At 34.6% G+C, this 21855-nt stretch overlaps 1 protein-coding gene across 4 annotated transcripts in view; it reads right to left on the bottom strand.

Moving 5' to 3' along the window:
• The window catches only part of VPS13C (vacuolar protein sorting 13 homolog C), a 203366-nt gene that overhangs the window by 14993 nt on the left and 166518 nt on the right, over nucleotides 1-21855 (bottom strand). For 2 of the 4 annotated variants that reach the window (XM_069098386.1, XM_069098384.1), the window contains 8 exons: nucleotides 17046-17127; nucleotides 16315-16428; nucleotides 12501-12576; nucleotides 8687-8850; nucleotides 5962-6007; nucleotides 5265-5388; nucleotides 3762-3876; nucleotides 248-3059 (listed from right to left, as the gene is read on the bottom strand). In XM_069098386.1, coding sequence (XP_068954487.1) covers nucleotides 3036-3059; nucleotides 3762-3876; nucleotides 5265-5388; nucleotides 5962-6007; nucleotides 8687-8850; nucleotides 12501-12576; nucleotides 16315-16428; nucleotides 17046-17127 — 745 coding nt within the window. In that variant the 3' untranslated portion in view covers nucleotides 248-3035. Of the gene's footprint in view, nucleotides 1-247; nucleotides 3060-3761; nucleotides 3877-5264; nucleotides 5389-5961; nucleotides 6008-8686; nucleotides 8851-12500; nucleotides 12577-16314; nucleotides 16429-17045; nucleotides 17128-21855 lie in introns of those variants that run through there. The other 2 variants (XM_069098385.1, XM_069098383.1) reach the window with 1 other exon arrangement.

Here is a 21855-nt window from a genome sequence, read left to right as displayed (position 1 = left end):
GCAGCAAAATTATTTTATTCTTATGTCATTTTCTACATTTCAGTTCTTCAGATGCCTGGTCCAATCTCATCCTCAGGTAATCCAAAACTCCAGCCAGGAAGAAGAGAAATCCATTTTCAGAGAGAAAGTGAAGTCTCAATTTTCAGAACAGGTCTCAAATTGGGGGATAATTGTCAGATCAATAGTCTGTGTCACAAATTCACTAGAATATCAACTCTGGGATAAAATCATTTTATATTTGTGCTAATTTTTCTAACTGGAGAAGTTATTGTAATTATCTAGATTTGAATTTCAGCTCTGAAATACAAATATATATATTTCATTCAAATCAAAATATATATTAAATTCTAAACATTTTGTATCTTGTAGACATAAATATTAGCTTACTAGTCCAACTTTTACATTGGTAGCTTAACTTAACAAGAAAACTTTTAAGTATAATTTTAAAGTATATGACACTGTATTCAAAACAGAAAGCAGATTCTTTTCTGTTTTAATAAATTTCACAGGCCAATGTGAGAATTTATTGCTTAACTATGCATACTTATTACAAAGGTTTTTTGCTTTCCTTTTTTCTCTTCCAGTAAAGGGGAAGGAGAGAGGAATGATGAGAGAGAAAGAAATTAAACAGCTGTTAAGTGAAAAAGGAAATTCAACAAAAAAAACCACACCAACTATAGCATTTAGATATTTCAAATGAAGTTATTTAGGCATATTGTCTATGAATAGCCTGTAAGTTAGAGACTAAATCAACTGATAAGTAACTAATACTCAGAACTTTTCTTACTTCCATTCCAGGAGGGTAGAGAGTGGTTTGGAAGAATCTGGTCTAGCCCAATTGGATTAAAATATGTAACAAGATTTAATACCCATCAATGTGAGAAAATCAATAATCATTCTCACTAAGCAAAAATAGTATAATAGGAAGAAAAAAGAACATGAAAATCATGAGAAATATCTAATAAATGGCTAGCAGACTACCTATTGAACTTATGGTTAGTACCATACTGTTAAGAACTTATTTGCACTTTAGTTGCTTCATTCATGTTATGTTTATTTTATATATCTACATATACATATGTGTGTGTGCATAATATACCATAAATTCCCTGAGGGCAGAGATCATGTGCAGTATTTCTTTTGTATTCCCCTTAGTACTTACTACAGCTTAGGATATAGTAGGCACTCAATAAATGCTTGCCAGTTGACTGATTATTATGGTATGAACAAGGGAGAAAATTCTAGTTTCCCTAGAGGACAAACTTGAACAAGTGTAATATGAAATTACCAAGTCTTCTTCCTGTTTACATAATATAAGGAACCTTGTAGAATTCTAGGTTTTAGAATAATAGCAATATGACTAATGGGTAAATAATATATTACTAATGAAAAAAAAACAAGTCCACTAATAAATCAAATAGGAATACATATTTATTTACCTAGAACTTAAAAAAAAAGTGCCTCTGAGTTATGTAGTTATTATCACTCATATAAAGAAGGGAAACACTAGATAATATGTATTAATATAAAGATTACTTAAAGTATTAAATAAATATTAAGGTAAAACACATATAGGTAAAGGAATTTCTAAAGCTAAGTTCTGTATGCCCTAGAAAAGAAAATATTCATTTTGCCTTAAAATGAGCAATTTATGCATGATTTAAGACTATATTCTAATTTGTATCCATCACTTTCATAGAAAATTATATGAATATACATATACACAGCTATTTCTCAAGTCCTAAAGTATCTAAGAGAGCCTTTATTTCCTCTCTGGGTAATAATCTTTTAAAAACAACACATAATGCAACTCAGGATTAGAAATCCCAATGTTTATTCTACACAGAGGCACCACATATCACATCAATGTTTATTTAAAATTTCAGTCCTATTTTCTAATGTGGAAAAGCACTGCAGATGCTGGAAGAGATACTGCCTCATTTTCTGGACAGTGACATTGTGTATAGAAAATTGCACTGCATTACAGCAATGCTTGTGGCTCAAAGCCAACAACTTTTCTTCTAACAAAAATCATACATTGGATTGGATCATGTCAGATGAATGTTAGGAAACATGCCACCAGATTTCCCTGATCTTGATGTTAATTTTCACAGAGCTATATTACCTCATAAATTGTTAGTAGTTGCATGTGAGGCAGGAGAATAAATTTCTTTAAAATTAAATGTCTTAAAACCATATTTGGTTTGTAAAACATAGATAATTGTATACATAGAGGTGGTATTTAAATAATTTTCCTAAATGGAGTAATATATGCAGTTATGGTAGTTTAAGACCAAAGATTCTGAGATAAATATTCCATGCCAAATTGAGTCAATTTTGAAAAAGCTTATGTGCAAAAAAGGTGAAGAGATATTTATTTATATTTCTAAAATGGACCATTGTGGTCACTATGAAGTAAACAAGATAGAATGTGATGAGATCAGTGTTTACTCTACTTCATAGCTAATTGTCTTAAATCCTCAGTACAAATTGATTTGTAATTCATCACTTGTTCACTATTAAAACAGGTGCCCAACATGACAAACCTATAGCTTAGCAAAACCTGGGGCATTCTGGGAAACAAAAGCTGTGTAATGAAAGTGTTAACAGAGTTAACAGAAAGAGTTAATGGAAACAAAACAATGATTCTATTGATTTGTATTTTCTATGCTGAAGTATTAGAGTATTAGAAAAGCTGAAAATTATAAATTTGAAAAGCAAAAGCACATCATTTTGGAACCTCCATAAGGCTTTTCCCCACCTATTTAAAAGAATATAATTTTTTTTACTGCATCTTTCTGCATTTCAAAACCATTTCTTAGTGTTGCCATTCATAACAGTAGGAATACCAGGAGTGCTAACATTTTGTATTTGGTGCATAAATGCCTCTTGACTAATATTTAAAAGTTCCATAGAAATTAAGGGTCTAAAGAACATTGCACTGAAATTGACCCTCAATCTAAACACTCCAAAGGCAGTAAATTAATACCACAGTATTTTAAAAGGATGAGACCAAGTAGTAGTATGGGAAATATTTACTCCTCTATTTCCAGTTCTTGCTGTGTAGGCAGAAAAAAGAAAGATAGAAAATAAAGTTAGAAGCATGCAAAAAAATAAAAGCACAGTAACTTACAATAAAAAAACTAAAGGCTAATAACATTACAGATTCACTTTCTTTTCAGGACAAAACTGTTAGCAATCAATTTTTCCTATTTTGGGGGAGAAGAAAAGGGGTAGATTGCAAGGACAATCATACTTAACACACAATAAAGATAAAGTTTGAAAGTCAGAAAAATAGTTTAAAATATGTTCTAAGGATCAAAAAGTTTTTATATTATGCTATCTTTCATCTACATCATCCTACCTGATTGAATTTATATTTATATAAAAATCCAAATCAATCTGATATAGAGAAAGAAAAGCTGTGAAATTCAAAATGCCCAGGTAAAGTATAAGAATGTGATACCTAAAAAGCATGAAACACAAATGAACATTAAGTAACTAAATAGCCTTCCCACCCTAAAAGTTTTTCATACCCTGTGGCTTCATCTAATATTCCTGTTCTTCCCTGTTCAGGTTATGTTTTTCTAAGTTGCCTGAGGCTCCCTCTCATAGTGTTGCGTTAAATCAATCCCCAAAGAAATCCAATAATCAGGGGCCAACTACAAGGACCATACAAAGAATGTGGCACAACACAAAACTCTCTTGAAATATAAAATTATAAACATAACTTCTATATGACCAAAAAACATAACAATTACCTCAAACAGATCATGACCCTCAGATTCACTTCTGTCATATGGTCTTATGATCCCATCTTCATGAATCAGGCGAGGAGGCCGGAGACTACATACATCCTCAGTTGATTCTGCTGCCCTGTATGAACAAAGAAGTAGTAAAACACATTTGGTGTACTGAATTTGGAGTCTAGAGGACTAACGTTCACATCCCACCCTGAACACTAGCTCTGTGATGTGGGCAAGTCACAGTGCCTGGTGCATAATAAGCACTTAGTACATGCTTGATGACTCTATGGCTCAGCTGCCTCACAGTGAGAAAGACTCAATGGCCTCTTTCAGCTCTAAACCTAGAATTCAATGATCCTGCAGAGCTGATTAATATCCTATTCTAATCTCAACCCCAATAGTCTTTAGAAATGAAATGAAAAGATAACAGTAGCTTTAAAAGGGAATGGATAAAGAACTCCAGAGAAGATGACAAAGAAGGACAGAGATAAAGAATACATACAGATTCTAGCATATTAAAAAAGAACCCTGAAAATCATGTACTTTCAAGAGACCAAGAAAAATATCATGCCAGAAACAATAAAGAAGGAAAAAACAAAACAGATGAAACAGCTACTGAGTATTGTATATAATCTCTTCCAAAAGATCATTTTTATTGAATTTTTCATTTAGTTTGTATTGCTATTGGCTATTGGTGGTTGCCCTTTAATTATCATGATAAAACTAAATCAAAAGTACCTGAAGTATCTGACTCTCAACTCAGAATGGTGTACTAAAATCTGTTTGTTTGTTTGTTTTTTTAAAGCAATTGGGTTGAGTAACTTGCTCAAGGTTACACGGCCAATTATTTCTGGGTGTGGTGCTAAGTATCTGAGCCAGATTTGATCCCCAGGTCATCCTGACACTGGAGCTGGTGCTCTTACTCACTGCGCCACCTGGCCGCCCCTAAGCAATTGGGGTTAAGTAACTTGCTCAAGGTTCTAAAATCTGTTTTTGCAAAGAAATAGAACAGATTAAATTACTATAACACTATACTACCACGATAGGCGGTGTGGTCTAGTGAACAGAATGCTGAGCTTGTAGTTGGAAGATGTGGATTCAAATTATGCCTTTGATACCTACTACTTGTGGGGCATATCACCCAACACTCAGTGCACACAGTAACATATGTTGCAAAATCAGCCAGGCCCGCAACTGTTAAAAGATTTTCTTATGAAGGAGCAATGTATACTGATGAAATCAGAAGTTCAGTCAGTCCCTCCACTGAAAATACTATCACAGTTTTAACCTGCATTTTTTCACATATATTAAAATGTTCAAACTTCAGTATAAAAATCATGTTTGTTAATATATTTAGTTACTTGTTATAAAAGCTAAAGTCTTCTTTATGCATTGGATACTGATAAATAAGTTTTGTTCTATATGACCTTTGTTCATATAACTACATACAATCAATCAGTCATTTTAAAAACCTTATTAAGAAATCATACTTTCCAAGAAAACATTTTTTTTTTTTACCTCTGAATGCCTTGGAAGGTACTGCTGGCCATGTCAATGATGCCACCAGTAGGACGAGCAACAGCACCTACCAGCCCTTTTCCAATTCCTTTAAAGAATCCAGCTGCTCCTTCCTTTTTGGCTCCTTCAGAAAACCAGAAGATAATAAGATCCATTTTGCTTACCGAGTTCTTGACTAGTTTAAAAATACAACACAACTCTGAATCCACAAAATGCAGAATAAAATAATGAATCGGTTAATAAAGCAAACTTTTATAAAAGAGTTTTCTGAGATATAAATTTAGTTTCATTATGTAACAAATGTAAGAGTCCAACTCAGAATGGAAAGTGTAAGGAGACATTAGGAAATATGGCTTCTTTATGAAGAATCAGCAACCCCTCCATGCCCCCTTGCCCACCTTTTTAAAGAAATAATAGATGAGCCAGAGGAGAATTACCAAAATCCTATGTGTTATCATATTATATACATATATATATATATACACATATATATAAAATTAGAATCAGCTACTAGTGTGTGCTCACAGATTTTCTAGTTCATGGCATGAGACTAATATTCAAAGTATTCTCAGTTTGGGACTAGTATTCAGTCAATAATTCAATCATGATCATGTGTAAGTGAAATTCTTTCTGCACATAGCACACAAAGGCAAAGGTGTTTCTATCATGTTTCACCAAAGAAATATTTTCATCCTACCTTCCATAGGCTTGGTAATTATTCCTGTCACACCACCTACAACTCCCTGAAAGAGAAATCAGTAATATATTCAATTAAAGTTGTCTTAATTTTAAATGGCCACTAGAGGTCTCTGCTGCCATATTAAATTCATTTTAAAGTACCCATTTTATTTAAAAGAAAAGTTATCTGAGGAACTTGGTGTTACAGAGTATATTCCCTATAAAAATGAGATCTTTGATATTTAATGTCCAATATCAAACTTTGTGAGAGGTCTCATAATAAAGTAAAACAGTTAAGTAAAACTAATAATACAGCAATTGTGTCTGGAATAGCATGCAACATTTCACATCTACTAAATCCTACCATCTCTCCATTAAATAAAAAAATTAACAAATCTATTTTTACTCCATACTACTTCCCACCCCAATGAAAAAGAGAGAAAAATAAATTTCTTATATCAAGCAAAACAAATACCAATAACTGTGACTGTATATGTTATATATGACATAATATACGTCTGTCATTTTGAACCTTAAATCCATTACTTCTCTGTAATAATAATGTTTCATCCTGGTCTAGAATTGGTCCTCTGGAATCATGAATGGTCATTAAAATGATTATAATTCTTATAGATTTCCAAGTTGTTTTTATAATATTGTTATTATCTAAATTATTCTCCTGGTTTTGCTCATTTCATTCTTCATTAGTTTATGAAAGTCTTCAAAATACTTACTTTTTAAAAAATACTGATGCAATAGTATAAACTGTACAGGTTCTACTTACATCACTCTGCATCAGTTCATATAAGTCCATGTCTTTTTGGTATCATATATTTTCCTTATTTTTTACATCATAAAAGTACTCCATCACATTTCATATACCACAACTTATTTAGCTATTCCTCAATTGAGAGACATCTTAGTTTTCAGGGGGGTTTTCCACCACAAAAAGTTTCCATAAATATTTTTGTACAAAAGAATTTTTTTGTTTTTTCTTGTGCTTTTTTGGGGATAGGCCTAGGGTCAAATTGCATGTTACTCCTTAGTAACTTTTGTATATAATTCCAAATTACTTTCCAGAACAGTTGCAATTATTCACAAGTCTATCAATAATACAACACACCTATTTTCTCACAGACTCCAATGTTTATTATTTTTATTGTCATTATTTTTGTCTTCTTTGCCACTCTGAGGAGCATGAGATAGAATCTCAGAATCGCTTCAATTTGCATTTCTCCAATTAGTTGTGATTTGGAGTGTTTTCTCATGTAAATATAGACAGTCTGGGTTCCTTTCCTTGAGAACTGTCCACTCATATACTTGGACTACTTATCAATTGGGGAATGGTTTTTTTCTTATGAATCTGAATCAGTTCTATCAGTTACATCTTTTGGAAATGAGACCTTTATCAGAAACATTTGCTGCAATATGAAAAGATTTTCCCCAGCTGTTTCTCTTATTACCTTAGTTTTATTATATTTGTTTATGTAGAAACTTTTTAATTTTATGTAATTAAAATGACCAATTTTATCTTCTGTGATCCTTTCTAATCCTTATTTGATCGTGGACTTTTTCTCTTATGCAAGAACTGATAGGTAATTTTTGCCTGTTTCTCTAATTTGTTCATGATGTGACCTTTTCTGGGAAACATACCCATTTGGAGCCTGTCTTTGTATGAGTTTTATGCTTTATAAGACATCAGACTACTATCCACTTAATGTTTTTTTTCTGTATAGTATCTGGTAGTATCATGAATAACATCAAATCACTGCCACCACCATCATCAAAATCATATCTGCCACAGTGCTGTCATCTAAATATAACTTAATTTAATGAGATGAAATAGCTCATTAATTTCTGAGGCAGCCCTACCTATTTGTGGGCAGATGTAAAAATTAAAGATTTTCCCTCAGATTGAGCTGCAATATGCCTCTTGAAAATCTGCTCCTGATAATTTCCTAACAGTAGTTGTAATCCTGTACTTTGTAACTAATCTAATATATAATAAATAAATGTATAATAAAATAAATGTAATAAATCTAATCCCTCACCTCTGTGTTAGTCCTTCAGTCAACACAGCTGACATTTGAGTAACACCAAAAAGTTTACAAAGTGCTTTGAGTGCTTGCTTCTCATTTAAAAAAAAATAACCTATGACTATTATAACATTCCCATTTTACAGAGGAGGAAAGTGAGGATTAGAGGGGGCACATGATTGGTCTGGGTCAAACCAACAAACACCAGAGCTGTTGCATGAACCCCGGTTTTATCTGATCCTATAGCTAGCCATTTCCCATCAACACAATTTCATGCATTGACCAAAAATAAACTTGATTTTCATGAAGCCCTTCCACTCTATAAAAATTGTTAAAACAAAACTGTTTAAAACTGTAATAAACTACACAGTCTGAATCTAAGTGAATCAATGAAACATTAACTTAAAATAAAGCAAAAAGTATATTGATTGTGGCTACGCATTCAGCCTTGACTCTAAAACTCAATTGTTTTAGTAAGGCCTGGTTAAAGGATATAAACACTCAATCACTTAAGAAGAAAGTGACTAAAAATGGTAGTGTATACAATACCAGTACTGTGGCAAATTGAGCCTTATCATTTTCCAAAAAGAAACTCTAGTTTAATTTATTTACACCTATTCACAAAATGTAGATTTCTCCTGTTGTGTTCATATTATTAAATAAATATTAAGAAGCAAGTTCAATAATGATCCAAAATGAACAAAATACCCTCAGGAAGCCCTTTCCTCCTTTGGCCAAACTGTCTCCAAAATCTTTAGGCTGACGGCCCATCTCTTCTCGTCGTTTTTGCTGATATTCCTTGTCCATTGTAATTGCAGCCAAGCCTTTCCCAACAGAACCTGTTATTCGGGACACAACCCCTGCTGCTCCTCCTAGCATAAATAAGATGAAAAGTTGTTGGGGTTTTTTAAAATCAATTCACAAAAGAAGTCATAGTTCCTTACATGGTAATATATGATTACCTAATATGAAAATGTGATTATTTAAAGACTCTATCTCATATTTAGCAATATGTAAAATTAATCTTATTAGGAAAAATTCATTTGGAAGAAAAATAATCTAAAATATTTTTTACAGATAATCCTCATTGTTTTTAAATTCTTAGCTTTTCTGGCTTATAACTGTGAGAAATAGTCTCTGATAATTTTATTTCTTCTCTGTTGTGATTTCATTTTGTTCATCTTTATTTTGTTAATTTTGGGTTCTTTAATCACTTTAGCTAAAAATGTTTCCATTTGGTTAATCTTAAGAAAAAAACTTTGTGTTTTGATTATTCTACAGTTTATTTTCCATTTTATTTATTTTCTCATCCAATTTTTAAGATTTGTATTAGTTTTATTTTATATTTATTTACTTTCTGATTTTTTAAATTTCATCTTTAATTTTTTGTAATATATGCTGTCAGATATTTTTCCTCTGAAAATTATTTTAGCTACATCCTAGAAATTTTATTAAGCTATCTATCTTTATCATTCTTACATAAAGTTATTAGTTGTTGCTTTGTTCTTTGACCCATGCATTATTCAGGATGTCAATCATTGTCCCTAATTATGCCTGTGTCCCCTATTAGTTACTAATTTTTATTGTGGTGGTTTGTACATGGTTAGATATACAAAGAACATGTTTAATATTTCTGCTTTTTAATTTCAACTTTAACTCTCTGGCCTTACAATATTCTTTGAATATATTTTTTTATTAAAGTGCTATATGACACTGACAGGTATTTTTTTTTAAATAATTCCATTCAGAAGAAGTCATAGTTCTTTTGGCTCAAAATTCTCTAACAGTTTGGTTCAGTTCTATATTTCCTTTGTCTATCCCTGTGAGAATTACATAGCACCCAGCAAAACACTGAAATCTACTTTTATTATCATATCTACCTCTTTTCAATTGACAGCTTTTTCTTCATGAATTTTAGTGATATTCTCTGTTAATTGATTTTGGTATACTGTCTATGCTTCCTTGCAGCATAATGAAATTCCCTTGCTTTTTGTCAATTTTTATTTTTTGTTTAGTTTCATAAGATGATTGTAACTCTTACTTTCTGGATTAAACTGAAAAATGGTAGATTTTATGCCTATCTCTTTTTTTCCTCCTGTCTTTATTTTTTTAATTTATTTCCTGGGTACAACAAATTGTTAGATACAGTTTTCTTATCCATTCTGCTATTCTCTTTGCTCTCATCAAACTGTTTATTCAATACACACTTAAAAGTATGATTAAGTGCTTATTCTGCTATGTATGATGCTCATTTATCCCAAAAGGTTCTCCTCACCCTTACTCAAAAATCAAACAGTCCCTATCTTCAAGGAGCTCTAGTTCTGTGTTCCCCTACTATTGAGGTTTCCCTTAGGAACTAGTATAGACCCTCTACTGGGGTAGGATGATGTGCAACTCTTTTTCAGAGAAGGTGGTTTTCCAATGAGTGTATTTTCCCCAAATAACCTGCTCTATCATAGAAATGTTCTTTAGTGGCACCTTGCCCCTGTTCGGCTTTACTTGTTACAATTTTTAGATCCTTTTTATCCCTCAATGTTTTATCCCTCTTTGTTCTTTCTTTTACCCCATATATCAAGTTCTTAAAAAACAAACTTGAGACAACTGATTTTATTATTTAATCTTTTCCTGAAAATTGCAAATTTACATTAATTTTTGCCTCTTTGGAGTCTTTGCAAGATTAATAATTTGCTCATCTTTTTCTTTTCTTTTGAAGAAATGCCTTAAATTTTAAGCCCATCTTTTTCTTCATGATGATTAGGACCAGGCTGACAGGATATTATTCTGACTCAGCTAGAGGGCCCTTGTTTTTTTGGAATACACTATTCCATTCTCTCTAGCAAATTCTTATGAATGTGTAATAACCATGTTTTTCAAACTGTCTTTCCTTACGTTAGATCTTTGTCCTGGTTATTTTTTCTATTACTGCAAAATTTTTCTATTATTGAAACTACTAAATTTAACTATTACATGCCCTGGATTTTGCAGCATTTTCTTTTACCTAGAAGCAATTAAATTAGACAGTTAAGCATTGTTTATATAAAGTTCTGGACAAGTTTTTTTTTACTACTCCAGGGAAATATCCAATCCTTAAAGTCATTTCTGTACATTAAAGGTCTTAAAGGTCATTTACTTTGTTTGTAATCAGTTCATGTGTTCACTTAAGTTTGTGGTCTTCATGTCTGCAAAACCTTCTTCCACTTAAGGATTCTGGTGCTCCAGATCTGTTATTCTCTCTCAGACTATAATCTATCATAGATTATATTGTTTCTCATTCTATTGCTTATATTCTTTAAACATATTTCAAAAACTAATTTCTCTCTTAAACTTATTCCTAATGTCTTATTTTATAAGTTTTGTTTCTCTTTCAGTCCATTTAGGAGCTTCTTACTTGTTCTGTGATCTTTAGCAAGCCAACAGGATTCTCTTTTTCAACAGTTTTCATCAACTGGCTTATTTCCTTCATGTTATAACATTTGTTCAAAATGTCTGTTTCTTTTGTTTTAATCATTCTGTCTTTATGATCCTTTCTGTTGATTTTCCTGATGAGTCGGGTTTTAGTTCAGGCTCTCCTGATTTTTCGTTTTTTTTCAGATTTTCTCTTATGCTGCCTTTCATTTGCCTTTGGAAATCCTCTTTACTTTTTAGCTCCTCCTTTTTCCACTGTTGTGAGCATCCTGAGGTTAGGCTGCTGTATATCAGTTTTCTCAAGATGGTGGAAAAAGGAATTGGCTAGCCTAGGTTCCTTGTCTGAGTAACTTCTGGAGCAGAACAAGAAGTGGGAAGGAGAAAGGATGTAGAAGACTGGATTCCTATGTTTCTCTGATCCAGATTTGATGCTATCTTCCCTTCTAGCCTGTGGATATGAAAGTCAAATTTATGGTTCTTCTATGGATGAATCCTCCTCTCCTTTTCCTCATTTTTCCTCCAAATGGTTGGGAAAATCAGTGTCTGTATTTTCTTGCAGGGCTGAGCATGCCTAGGCAGAGTCATTGCCATGTATTAGAAAGTTGGAGTTGGTTGGAAATAGGAATGTTGGATGAAAGCTCTAAGTATTTATTAAAGGGCTTTTAACCCTGCATAAGGTTTTATGTCTGATCATTTTGTTGATTCTGCTGAAATTGCTTTATACCTAACTGATAATAATCATAATCATGATAACAGTAAAACTACTACTAAAATCTAGGATTTATATAGTGCTTTAAGGTTTAAAATCACTTTACATATGTTAATTTATTTGATTAATGTACTTATTTTGAGGTTTTGATTTAGAAAAGTTTATATTAAACACTTATTTGACTATCTTGTTTGTCATATTAAATCTCTCTAAAATGGATCAGGTCAGGACAGCTGAGAGATAAGAAGAACCATTGCTGTTTTTACTATCTTTCACTTAAAAGAAAGAGGCTAAGTAATTTTTACCAGGAGAGGCTAGTAGAACAGAGAACCCTGTCTGATTAAATATGAAAAATTTATCATTAAATATCATTTAGTGACTATAATGAATAAATGAAATGACTCATACCTACAGTATGTCCAAAGAGACTTCTTACTCCAATTACTAACCCCTCGGCAAATTCTTCAGGGCCTTGAACAGCTCCCTGATTAAAAAATTAAATTTTAATGTCTCATACACTTTTTAATTAAACAACCTTTACTCATACTTTTAAGACTAATAAAAACATATATTGTTTTTCCAGAGATAACTTCCAAAAACATCTTGAACATTCCATTTAATAACATGTTTTAACATTCTTTTGACCTATTCTCCCTCTCACAGAAGAAAATCTATTGAGTATATATTATGGTCATACCATTCTTATCTCTAAAGGAATAGTGTCAAACTCTGTGAAAGAACTAAAAATGTCAAATAACAGAGTCAAAGGCTTTAATATCATATACTTTAAGCATACCCCCAGGAAGAAAGCACAGGAAATACAATTCCTACCTGAAATAGCCATTTGAAGCTAGACTTTTCAACAGAGAGGACTGGGAAGTTGAAGCAACATAGTGCTGTTATTAAGACTCAGAGGATAAACTCAAATCTGACGCATGTCAGAAACTAATTTTCTCCAATTTATCTTCTTGAACTCTATGCTTTCTTATAATCCTTAGAAAGGGGTTCTTAGCCTGCAGTCCATGAATATGAATTTAGTACTTAGTATTTTAATATTTTGACAACTGTATTTCAATATAAGTAGATTCCTTTTGTAATCCTATGAATTATTCCTGGAGGAGATACATAGACCTCATCATACTCACATAGAGGAGCATGACATAAAAAGAGTTAAGAATGCCTACCCTAGAGATAGGTACAATTACTAGCTCCTTTAAAGAGACCAGATAATGCTGAAAGCCAATTTAAACCTGTCAAAATAAGACTTAGGGGGCAGAGTCAAGATGGCAGAGTAGAAACACGACCTCCCCAAGGCTCAGGCTTCTACCTTCTCTAATCCATGTAAAAAGGGGACTCTAAACAAAATTTGGAGCTGAAGAACCCACAAAATGACACAGAGAAGCTAACCTCCCACTGAGGAGAGCCCAGCAGGCCAGCAAGAATGAGCTCAGTGCAGTGCTCTGGGAGCTGAGCAGAGCCCCACACTGAGGCTTTAGCCCCAGGGCAGGCCTGATCAGCCTCTGGCCAGAGCGACTCCAGATCAGCAGAAGCTGTGGCCATTTCGAGATTTATCAACACATAGATGCAAAGGACAGCGTGAGAGGTTAGTGCAGTCTGGATTTTGGGACCCAGTAAGTGGGAGTGCATGGTTTTGCTCCCGGGGCAAGAAGCCACAGAAACGCCGGAGTGCCACATGGCAGCTTCAGCTCCTGGCCTGCAGAGTGTAGGGGGACCAGGCACCAGTCTGAGGGGTAATCGCTCTTGCTTTAACCTTCTTGGATCTGGATTGCAGTCTAGGGTGGAGGTCCTGGGGTGTGTATCCAGCTTGCCAGAGCATGTGGAGACCTCAGAGAGGGCACACATCTAATACCTCCAGCAGCTGAGAAAACCCCAACGTTTGAGATGAAAGCTCCCCTCTCTGGTGGCAGAGTCCTACTGTGGCAAAAAGCCCTGGGGTCAAGTGACCGAGGGGCGACATGACCAGGCAAAGGAAACAAAGCAGACAGAAGATTCCAACATTAGACTCCTATTTTGGGGACAAAAAGGAGCAAAGCATGGAACAGGAGGAAAGTGAAGTCAGAACTCCTACACCAAAGGCTTCAAAGGAAAATATGAGCTTGTTACAGGCCATAGAGGACCTTAAGAAGCAGATAAGTGGAGGAAAAATTGGGAAAAGAAATGAGAACAATGCAAGAAAATTATAAAATGAGAGTCAATAGCCTGACTGAGGAAAATAACACCTTGAAAAATAGACTAACTCAAATGGCAAAAGAGGCTCAAAAAGGCAATGAGGAAAAGAATGCCTTACAAAGCCGAATTTGCCAGATGGAAAAAGAATCTCAAAAGCTCAATGAGGAGAATCATTGCTTCAGAATTAGACTGGAGCAAATGGAAGCTAATGACTTTATGAGAAATCAAGATGCTGTTAAACAGATCCAAACAAATGAAAGAATAGAAGGCAATGTGAAATATCTCATGGCAAAAACCACTGACCTGGAAAATAGATCCAGGAGAGATAATTTAAAAATGATTGGACTACCTGAAAGCCATGATCAAAGTAAGAACTTAGAAATCTTTCTCCAGGAAGTTTTCAAAGAAAACTGCCCTGATGTTTTAGAACCAGAGGGCAAAATAGAGGTTGAAAGAATCCATAGATCACCTCCTGAAAAAGATCCCAAAAAGAAAACTCCTAGGAATATTATAGCCAGGTTCTGGAATTCCCAAATTAAGGAGAGAATATTACAAGCAGCCAGGAAGAAACAATTTGAATATTGTGGAAACACAATCAGGATAACCCAGGTTCTGGCAGCTTCTACACTGAGGGATCAAAGGGCTTGGAATATAATATTCAGGAGGGCAAAGGAGCTGGGATTAAAACCAAGAGTCACCCACCCAGAAAAAATGAGTATCATGTTTCAGGGGAAAATATGGTCATTCAGTGGAATAGAGGACTTTCAAGCATTCTTGCTGAAAAAATCAGAGTTGAATAGAAAATCTGACATTCAGATACAAGAAGCAAGAGAAACTTGAGAAGGTAAACAGGGAAAAGAAATTATAAGGAACTTATCAAAGTTGAACGATTAGCATTCCTACATGGAAAAACAGTAATTGTAACTGATGAAACTTTTCTCAGTAGTTGAAGGGAATAGATATATATATGTCTATATATGAGGGTATATGGGCATATGAATACATATGTGAATGTGTACATATATATATATATATTTACAAGTATACATAGATAGAGGGCACAGGACCAATTTAACAGGAAGAGATGATACTTAAAAGGTGAAATTAAGAGGTGAGAGAGGAATATAATGAGAGGAGATGGGGAGAGACAGAATGGGGTAAACTATGTCATATAGAAGAGGCAAAGGAAAATGGTTACAATGGCAGGGAAGAATAGGAAGGCAAAAGAGAATGGGTCAAACTTATTTCCATTGAATTTGGCTTGAGGAAGGAATGAAATACACACTAAATAGGGTATCTCACCCTCCAGGAGAGTAGGGGGGGAAGGGGATGAGAGGGGGGAATGCTGGAAGGGAGGGAAGGCTGGGGGGAGGGAAGTTGGAAGCACCCACTTTTGAAAAGGGACAGAATCAAAGTAGAGAATAGAACAAGTGGGAGGTGGGATAGGAGGGAGGGAAATACAGTCAGACTTTTACAATATATATACTACGCTATTGTTTTGCATTAGCTACACATGTATAACCTATAATGAACTGTTATCTTCCCAGTAAGGGTGGGTGTCAAGGGAGGAAGGGAATGAATCTGGAATTCAAAGTTTTAAAATCAAATATTCAAATATATAATATATATACACTATTATTAATACTATTTTACTGTAATTGGGAAATAAGATATACGGGCACTGGTGCATAGAGATCCACTGGAAAAGTCGAAAGGGGTATGGGAGAAAATATGGGAGAGAGCAGAGTGGAAGAGGGAATATCCTGTGGGACTGCTATTTTGGGGCAGTGGGTAGGGGAAAAAAGGGGAGAAAATTTGTAACTCAAAATCTGGCAGAAATGAATGATATAAATCAGAATTTAATAAAGCATTTGAAAAAAATAAAATAAAAATAAACCTGTCAAAATAGATTAATGCTTTGAATACTTCATTAATTCAGTCAAACTTAAAGTCCTATTTCAGTTTGAGAAAAAGTTTCTACTTGAAACTCAATTTTACCCTGCCTAGAGTCAAAACAAATAGAATTAAATACCTGAAACGGTTCATAGAAGAGTGCTTCAACACCTTCAGACAGACCTCTAATTAATCCAAATGGATTTCCAAGTACATCTAAGCCCAATACAAGGACATACATCTGTTTCAAAAACTAAAGGATTAAAGAAATGGTCAATTATGGACTCTGCAGTTATTTATTTTTTCAGCATTAACAGGAAAAAAATGATACACTTTTAAAACAACAATACTAGTTAAGCTAAATATTCCAGCTGAAGGGAAAAGATGGGCAATATTTGCAAATCAGAGCAAAAAAGAAGTGGAATGGCAGTACCACAAGTAAATGACACCTTAATGTGCAATACAGAAATAGTGCCTAAGAAGCTCTAAAATAGTTATTGTGAATTTCTGAGCACAGACTTAATACCAGAATACTCAATGGATGCCTTAGTCTTTTTTTGGTATTCAGTTATAGGATTCCCCTCAGATAACTTATGGGACTACATTCTCTTCAGGTTCAAACTATTCCCAGGAGGCTCTATTCTTTGACTCCATAGAGCCTTAAGAGCCTGACAGGTATCCAGCTTCTAACTATAACAAAACAAACATCCTGAAGTAATGTTTTATTGGAAAAAAAAGTTACATATGAGAAAGAAAAAGTTAAATAAGGAAATGCATTTTTATTAATCAAACAAGGTACCAAGTAAATAATTGGGTCTACTAGGCAAATGAAAATGGATACATTTGCTGTTCTCTTGAATCAGAAATTACCTGTTCACTGTAGTGCCTAACAACACTCCACATGAGTTGATCTCTCTTGTAGAACTGATACTGAACCTCATAATATGCAAGTCTGAAAAAAAGGACACACAGGAACTGTCATTCTTAGTAACTGATATTTAATTCAAATACAACTGGAATCTTGACTACTTAAAAATTTTAACAATTAGCTTTGCAGAACAGCAATAGAAATTTGACAATTTCCCATTGTGTAGACTTATGGATTTCTCCAAATTACCTTTTAGTATTTCATTCTCATAAAAAATTTAGGAGAAATAAAATCTGATCTAGAGCCTAAGAAGCACTATAGTTTGAGGATATTTATCTTCAGTAAAAAACAAATACTGTACTAAACTCTATAGGAAAATCTCATCCTGATTATATTAACCTAGCATTTAAGATAACTTTAGGAGAAACTATGTTAAAATTTAATTCTGTTTAAGGGACCCCTTATTCAAAGAAAGTAGAAGACCTTAAGAAAATATTTTCAAGTACTCAATCCTTTAAGAAGTGCTAACTTACATGAAAAAAATTTATCTGCTAAATACAAATCATTCTTATCTTACGGACTTTTAGGAAATTATTTGACCCTAGTTAAGGTACTGTATTTGCTAGAAAGTGATACAACCATACCTTTTAAAGAAAAGTAGAATTAAAATTATCTCCAGTTGGTATAAGTGACAATGAACTAGGGGCAGGAGATCTGGGATTTATCTCTTATTCACTGAGTGAGAAAGGGGAGTTTACAGATAAGGAAATAAGAAAATTAAGGCCTTAGACTACCACAATAGTCACCTAACTGGTTCCTAACTGGTTATTTCTACCAATCCTCTCTTCTCTAATCCTTCCTTTACACTGCTGCCAAAACAGTCATCCTAATGAATGATCATGTCACATCCTCATTCAAAAACTTTCAATATCCCCTCCTCAAACACAAACTCCTTTGCCCGGCATTCGAATTCTCTCCATCATGTGACTCCAAAGTGACCTTTTCCAGGCTTTACACTATTTATATTCATGCATTTTATGCCCTAGCATCAAAGAGCTTCAAACTTTTTCCACTCAAGACCCTTTCAGCACTTCTCAAACTGTAGGTTGAGATCCCATACTACAGTTTAAGAAATACCAAACTGGGGGTGGCTAGGTGGTGCAGTGAATAAAGCACCAGCCCTGGAGTCAGGAGGACCCGAGTTCAAATGCAGCCTGAGACACATAACCCATACTAGCCGTGTGACCTTGGGCAAGTCACTTAACCCCAATTGCCCTGCCTTCCCCCTTCAAAAAGGAAAAAAAAAATAAAGAAAAAAAAAAAGAAGTACCAAACTGCAGTATTCACTGTTGCAAGATTGCCACCTATTATCCTGTTTTTATGCATTTGTCTACTTCATCCTCCATGTCTGAAAAACTTCTCTCTTATGTCTGCCTTTTGGAAATTCTTCTTCCCTTCAAAGTCTGGAGCAAAGAAGACACTTACATCCTTCCACATCCAAGTGAGAAGTTATCAATTCCTTTAGGAATCTCTCAAAACAACAATGGCAGTATTTATTTTTTAAAGTCTTCTTAAGCACTTCAGCAACAACCTTCAGTCACAGTACCAGCTACCACAGATTTGAAGCAGAAAATAACCATGGAAGCCTTAACCCTTTCATAACTGGAGCTCCTGCCTGGAGAATGACTGCCTATTACTAGCTGTCTCAGTCACCCACTCTATCTAGGACTAGCTCTACGCAGGCTTCTTTTCATTTCCATTTCATTCATTCCCTGACAACTAGGCCCTTCATCCCCCACACCACTACCCAAGCCCACTCAGTTCTGGAACCACAATCAAGTCAATTCTGTAACTGTTTTCAAAAAGAGGACATCATTCTATTTCCCTATGGCTCCACTCAGCAGCCCCTTAGCTTTACAAACCAAAATATCCCTTCCTCCCTACCCCTAGTCTATATGTCTTATATCCTCATCTTCCCATATTAGAGTGTAAGTTCCCTGAGGGCAGGGATATCTATATATCACACAAATAAGTTTTTGAAGATTTTTATATATTTTAAATGACATGATATAATATGCCACAAGACATGATTCTTGACGTGACATAATATAACAAATGGCACTGACGGCATATGATATGGCTACCAATAGAACTATGATCAGCAGTGACATGTGTTTGCACTGTGAAATGTGATGCCATATGACATGGCATGACATGAGACAGTCTACCTGAACAAACAAAATACAGGTGATTAATAGGATCAGAGTATTAGAAAAAGCATTGGGCAGGGAGCCAGAATAATGTGATACAATATAAACAATATATTAACATAGAATGACACGCATGATGTGATTGAGCATTGGCATGACTGGCAACATGAGATGCCATGTGGTATGTGGCATTACATATAGTAGCATTTGACATGTGATGACATGTGACAGACAGAAATAGGAGATTATGTGACACAAGGTGCCTCACAGCATGACATGGTGCACAACATGTGGCATTACTGTGGTCGGGCACTGACATGCAGTAACATGTGACATGACATGCAGTGACATGCAGTATGCAGCATGATGCAGTATGATGGATGGCATGTCCCATGGCATGATAATCTGATGCAATATCAATACTATATTAATATAACATGACATGATGTGACATGACATGACAAGATACTGTAAACTGGAATATAAAAAAGAATCTGGCATTTCATTATTATAGGGGCCATCCCGGGATAGAAATACCACCACCATCACAAGCTGTCACCAGTCTATGAGTTAATCTATTAGTAATAGGGAGATGCATAAGGCACCAAAATTAAGCAAAATTATCAAGGTCACACAATTTATTAAACAGCAGGGCCTGAATGAGGAACAAATCCTCAGATTAAATCTATCACAAAGACACCATCCTTGGCCTCATGGAACTAACATTGTAATAGGCAGACACAAATAACTACAGTAAACAATATTAACAAAATGCACTAGAGAGGTATAAAACTAAAAGGTTTTTGGTTTCTAAAAGCATCTTACCTCTACATGTGATATCAACAAAAACTTTCTTGAGCAGAAGATACTGGAGTTGGGTTTTGAAGGACAGGTAAAAAATTTATCAGGCAAAGTTGGGTAGGAAGGAAATAATAAATCTGATGTTTAAAGAAGATTATACAAATAGCTCAATGCAGGATTGTTTGGGATAAAAATCACAGGCCAAAAGAACAGCAAGAAGCTGCAGATTTCTAGTCATGAGGCTCCAAGCCCAATGGGGGGGAGGGGGCAAAAGAAATGTAAACAGAGATAGAGAGAGATGGGCAAATCTGAGGAATATGATGGTGGAAGATTCAGCAGGATTTGGTGACTGGCTAGAGATAAGAGATAAATGTATGTGTATACTTGTTATAGATATGTATGTGTGTGTGTGTGTGTGTATCCCCAATGATTATTATCCCCATTTTGCAGATTTATATATATATGAGCTGAGGCTCAAAAAAGATTATAGAACTTGTTCTTGGTAGGATTCGATCTCTTGACTTCATTTCTCTTTCCACTATACCACGCTACTTCTTTCTCACATTACTCTCTTCTCTTATGAAATTACATTATAGTTATTTGTGTTAATGGCTCAATTTCTAAACAAGATTATAAGGTTTCTTACATGGAGGGATTGATTCATCTTTCATTTTCGCATTCCTAGCACCTAGTAAAGTTTTTGTTGAAGTGAAATGTATTTAAGATATAGTCAATGTACTGTATACTCTATAGTTCCATTTACTAAACAGAGCTTGGTGAATTTCTACAACCTGTGACACATAAAAAGTTCAAGAGACATAGGTTCTGGGTAATTAACCATTTTATTAATCATGCTAACGATAATTAATAAAAGGAGTCAGTGACACCCTTGAATGCCAAAGACCCCTCATGGAACCCACCTGATCATATGTGCCCTTGGAGGAGTGGGATTTCCTGAGGGTGGTATTCAACACTTATTGGTTAACAAGCAATGAGATATTATATAAATATAATAATGATGTGGTCTTATTCTAACGGTCTAGGGAATGTGACTCTGATCACTCAGTCTTGGTCAAAGAGATTTACCTATACTGATATCACCCCCTCTAGGGTAACCTAGACAAAAAGAAGAATTCACTTTTACCCAGACCTGTCTGGGTAAAACTCAATGGGCTGGAATCCATCAATTCAACCTCATCAAATCAACCTCAACTTTTTTACCTTTTGAACATATCTGAGTTTTCCTTCTCTCTCATTATTATCAGCCCTGCACTTCAAAGCAACCTGCCTAAATCTGCAGTGGCTGATTTTCTGAATGAAGAAATAGAAAGGGGAAAAAACCTCAGTCCAAATTCAATAATTGGTTATTAATATAAGAGAGAAATAATCATTTTTCTCAAACCTAATTTTTGTACTTTAAACAGTCTATGGCTTATAAGTTGTTAAAGAGAATGATGTCTGTTAACTTCTAGAATAAAATATAATGCCTCCTGCATAACAACAAAATAGTTAATGAATATAAAGTTACTATTCTCAACCACTACATAGCTTTTCTGTGAAAGTAAAATCAGTCGGGGCGGCCAGGTAGCACAGCGAATAAGAGCATCGGCTCCAGTGTCAGGACGACCTGGAGATCGAATCCCGGGCTCAGACACTTAGCACCCACCCAAAAACACCTGGCCGTGTAACCTTTAGCAAGTTACTTAACCCCAATTGCTTAGGGGCGGCCAGGTGGCTCAGCGAGTAAGAGCACCAGCTCCAGTGTCGGGATGACCTGGATCAAATCCGGGCTCAGATACTC

This window comes from Petaurus breviceps, unplaced genomic scaffold, assembly GCF_028583685.1.
Source record: "Petaurus breviceps papuanus isolate PSGF00001 unplaced genomic scaffold, PetGlider_PUasm1.0 37, whole genome shotgun sequence".
Classification (NCBI taxonomy): Eukaryota; Metazoa; Chordata; class Mammalia; order Diprotodontia; family Petauridae; genus Petaurus; species Petaurus breviceps.
The sequence above is the reverse complement of the archived record's forward strand: the minus strand, read 5'-3'. Positions and strand labels throughout refer to the sequence as shown.